Source organism: Harpegnathos saltator, unplaced genomic scaffold (genome assembly GCF_003227715.2).
Source record: "Harpegnathos saltator strain DR-91 unplaced genomic scaffold, Hsal_v8.6 scaffold604, whole genome shotgun sequence".
Taxonomy (NCBI): Eukaryota; Metazoa; Arthropoda; class Insecta; order Hymenoptera; family Formicidae; genus Harpegnathos; species Harpegnathos saltator.
The window spans coordinates 1,042,501-1,046,436 of NW_020230432.1; the positions used below are offsets into that span (position 1 = coordinate 1,042,501).

General features: G+C 41.4%; 1 protein-coding gene across 1 annotated transcript in view; it reads left to right on the forward strand.

Moving 5' to 3' along the window:
• Positions 1-3,936, forward strand: part of Cad96Ca (tyrosine kinase receptor Cad96Ca) — a 17,751-nt gene extending 13,815 nt beyond the window's left edge. The window contains exons 4-8 of the mRNA XM_011141324.3: positions 916-1,312; positions 1,444-1,620; positions 1,807-2,157; positions 2,443-2,748; positions 3,002-3,936. Coding sequence (XP_011139626.1) covers positions 916-1,312; positions 1,444-1,620; positions 1,807-2,157; positions 2,443-2,748; positions 3,002-3,238 — 1,468 coding nt within the window. The 3' untranslated portion in view covers positions 3,239-3,936. The remainder of the gene's footprint in view (positions 1-915; positions 1,313-1,443; positions 1,621-1,806; positions 2,158-2,442; positions 2,749-3,001) is intronic.

Sequence of the window (3,936 nt, forward strand, 5' to 3'; positions counted from 1 at the left end):
TGAAATAAACTCCTTTCCTAAACAACACATTAATGTTTCGAAACTCTAAGAGAAAAGTTTAATTTTCAAGTTATTTATGGATATCGAAATGAGGTATCTCGCAATAATTTCGACGCACAGTTTGACGTGAGTTGTGCGAGTTTAACAACATGCGATCGAATAATATGCGAAGTATAAACTCCTGATATTTTTATATCGGGCTATTTTCGCGCGACCTTTCACTTCGTATGTTCAGTGTCTTGCCGTTCATGTTGTATTGGAGTTTAACTTATCTGTCTTGGAGTTTCTCTCCTTTATACTCCTTAAAGTCTTCGACGTATATTATGACAAAAGAATCTTTATTCGTTTAAAAATATTAAAATAAATATTCTTAATAGCTTGCTACTTTCGCACATGAATGGCAAAGAACAACGCACGACCTTAAGGCGACATGACGGTGATCCGTTCCATTATTCATGCTCCACTTCGTTAACGATATCAGGAGCGGATCGAACAAAATTGTAGGGTGCAAGGAAGTGTTTGTTACGGAGAAATCGATTTCTTACTTTAAATGGCGGAATTCCGGTGTCATTAAATCGATAAATACCTGATATCATGTATTTCTTTTTTATTTCTTAATAACTAACATTTAGAGAAATGTATAAAACGCAGAATGAAAACAAATATCGAAAGACATGAAACGTGAAAAATAACAGATTACTTAAAGAAAAAAAAATAATTAATCATTTGCCAAATTTATGTTTAAATTTTATATTAACGGTCATCATGGGAGTTATCGTTGCAATATTCCCTTCTTCTTTGCCAAGTAAAAGAAAATTGCGCTCGAAAAAAGCGTTGTTCAAAGGCGAACTGACCAAGACAAGTTATATGTATGCACTTCTAATAAAACATTAAAGAACTTTCTTATTCATTCAGGACGCCGTTTCCGAATCAATATGGTTCCGGTGGTCGGATACGACCGCCTATACTCAGCTTGCCTAACTTACCAAGTTTCCCATCGCCTCTGCCTCCTCTGCCACCCAAGCAGTATCATCCCGAGACCACGAAGCTTGAGCTAGAGAAGACGAAGCCCAAGAAGGATGTAGTCGATATGAACGACGACGTCACGGAGGAGGCCGTCCAGATTTTAAACGAAGTGGAAGGACCCGCGTTGAGTTCCAAAGTCGCACCCTCCGCTGTACCACCTTCGCATGACATGGCAGCGACTCTGGTACCGGTGGCGGCAGGATGTGCCATTATCCTCAGCGTCGGTATAGCCGCTTGGTCTTTGAGGCATAAATTCTGCATCAGTCGCAAGTCCAAGGAAGACACGGTACTTGAAACAAAACTCCTTTAACAGATAAAAAATATTAATTACAAAAGACCTCGGCCGACCGATTTTCATCTTTACGTCATTCTTGGTGAAATGAGATAATATGACCGAGTGCCCCCCACTATTTTCAGAAAGAACAGGTGTCAGTTAGCGTATCTAATCTATCCGATGACCCTTCTCTCGTCCTGAAGAGATGGCGCGGCCCGAAAGCTCACAACAATCGTTACCAGCCGTGGGAGAAGGAGTCTCAGGCAGGCATTCAAAGCAAACAAGAAGACAAGTGGGAATTTCCCAGGCATAGATTGAAAGTAATCATCGTCGTGTTTAAGCGTCAGTAAACTTTGTAGTCGATAATTCATTGTTACGCGTTACTCAACCACTGAGCAACTGCTTCTAATTATTCGGCTATAAATAAAATCCACCAGCGATGGGTTCATCGTGTAAATTTATCTCATTTCACGTAAACGAATAACCTATCACTCACTAATTCTCAGGTTTTCAACATTCTCGGCGAGGGTTGCTTCGGTCAAGTGTGGAAATGCGAGGCTCTCGACATTGATGGCAAAGCCGGTGCGACGATCGTTGCGGTGAAGACCTTGAAGGAAAACGCTACCGAACGGGAGCGACTGGACCTCGCGCAGGAACTGCGGGTCATGAAAAACTTGGACCCTCACCCGAACGTGGTGCGACTTCTGGGCTGTTGCACCGAACGCGAGCCCATGTTCGTCATCCTGGAGTACGTGAGCGGCGGGAAGCTGCAGAGTTTCCTCAGGGCCTCTAGGGAGGAAAGAAATCACGGAGGAGCGGGATTAACTTCCAGAGACCTCACTGGATTTGTGTATCAGGTGAGCACTAATGGAGTTGTGAATTTTTTTTTCATGACAATCGATAACCAGCTCAGATCGTTCTCGAACTGACAAAGTGCATTATTATATATACGTTGAAGATCGATTAAAAGCACATACTGTGCTAGCTTACAGGAAATAAAATGAAAAAATTCCAAAGCGCGAAATGGGAATCTTGAGTGTCGCTATTTTATATTACATCCTGTTGTTTGTTTATGGAAGAATCGCCAACGAATAATTAGATCTTTCCTTAACGTTTGCCATTCGAACTTTAATTGCTTGCAGATCGCCAAAGGCATGGAGTACCTGGCGTCGAAGGGTATTATTCACCGGGACTTGGCAGCTAGGAACATTCTGATCGACGAGAACCGAGCATGCAAGGTGGCCGACTTCGGCTTTGCCAGGGACGTGGCGGCTAATCAAATCTACGAGAGGAAATCCGAAGGCAGATTGCCGATCAGATGGATGGCACCTGAGAGTCTATACGACAATATATTCTCTGTCAAATCGGACATCTGGAGTTTCGGAGTCCTGATCTGGGAGATAGTAACATTGGGATCGACACCTTACCCTGGCTTGGCCGCCGCAGAGGTACGTGTCAAACACGTACATTAAAATAAAACAACATTAAACGCGATCAAGTTGTGAAGGAATAAATTAGCGGAGAGAGAGAGAGATTGCCAACCGATTCAAGAGCAAATAATGAATAATTTCTCAGAGAAATTTAGTAATATTTAATTCTATTGGATTGAACGGATCACGACTGAATTTTCATCGAGAAAGTTTCAGCAACGAACAAAACTGTTTAGAGGAGAAACGCTCATGTTGACGTTCACGTTTGTAGGTGATGCGGCGGATCAAAGAGGGCTACAGACTGGACAGGCCCGAACATTGTAAGAGAGAACTTTATAATATTATGTATTACTGTTGGGACAAGGATCCTGCATGTAGGCCATCCTTCGCCGAGCTCGTCAGCCTAACCGAGGGTCTCTTACTCGATGAGACCGATTACATCGAACTCGACAGGTTTCCGGATCACTCGTATTACAACGTGCTCAACCTCAGCGGCGAAAAACTGTGAGGAGCGCGTAATCGACGACCTTGAGCATTTGAATCGTTCAAAATGTTCACTTGCATTTCAATCGAGCGAGCAGAAAGGTTTTTCCAATCGTTGAACGTCGAAGAAGGCTTTTAATAAAAATAAGTTGCCACGCATTTTCGTGACGACGTGCTCTTCTTTGCCTCTTGCTTGCAACGAATCACGAAGAACAATAGTCGAGCCAATTGCAAAACTATTGACTTTACCCTTTCTTTCATTCTTTTTTTTTAATATTTTTAGCCGAAGAGACTATCAAATCATGCGAATGAGCAAAGAACGACGTAACGCATTTAACATATTTCGTACGTTTGCTCGAAAATGATACAGCAGAAAATGATAAAGCAGAATTTTAGTCTTTCGGTTTTACCGCGGCGTAAGACTGTTTGTTCCGTTAAATACTCACGTACATATATGTAAATATGACAAACAAATAATTTGCTGCGACCGAGACAAACACGGAAAAGGAAAGAGAATAGGGAAGAAATTGAGTTTAAAAGTGTAATTTAAAATAAAGAAGGCATCATTCGGAAGTAGAAGAAAAGAGTATTCGTGTAATACTTTAATCGTTACTCATTCACATTTGAATATACACGAATTTGTATATATGTATTGACTTAAATATTGTAAGTTATTGTACAATTGCCTGCTAATGTAAGAATAAATAGATATGTGACCGAGAA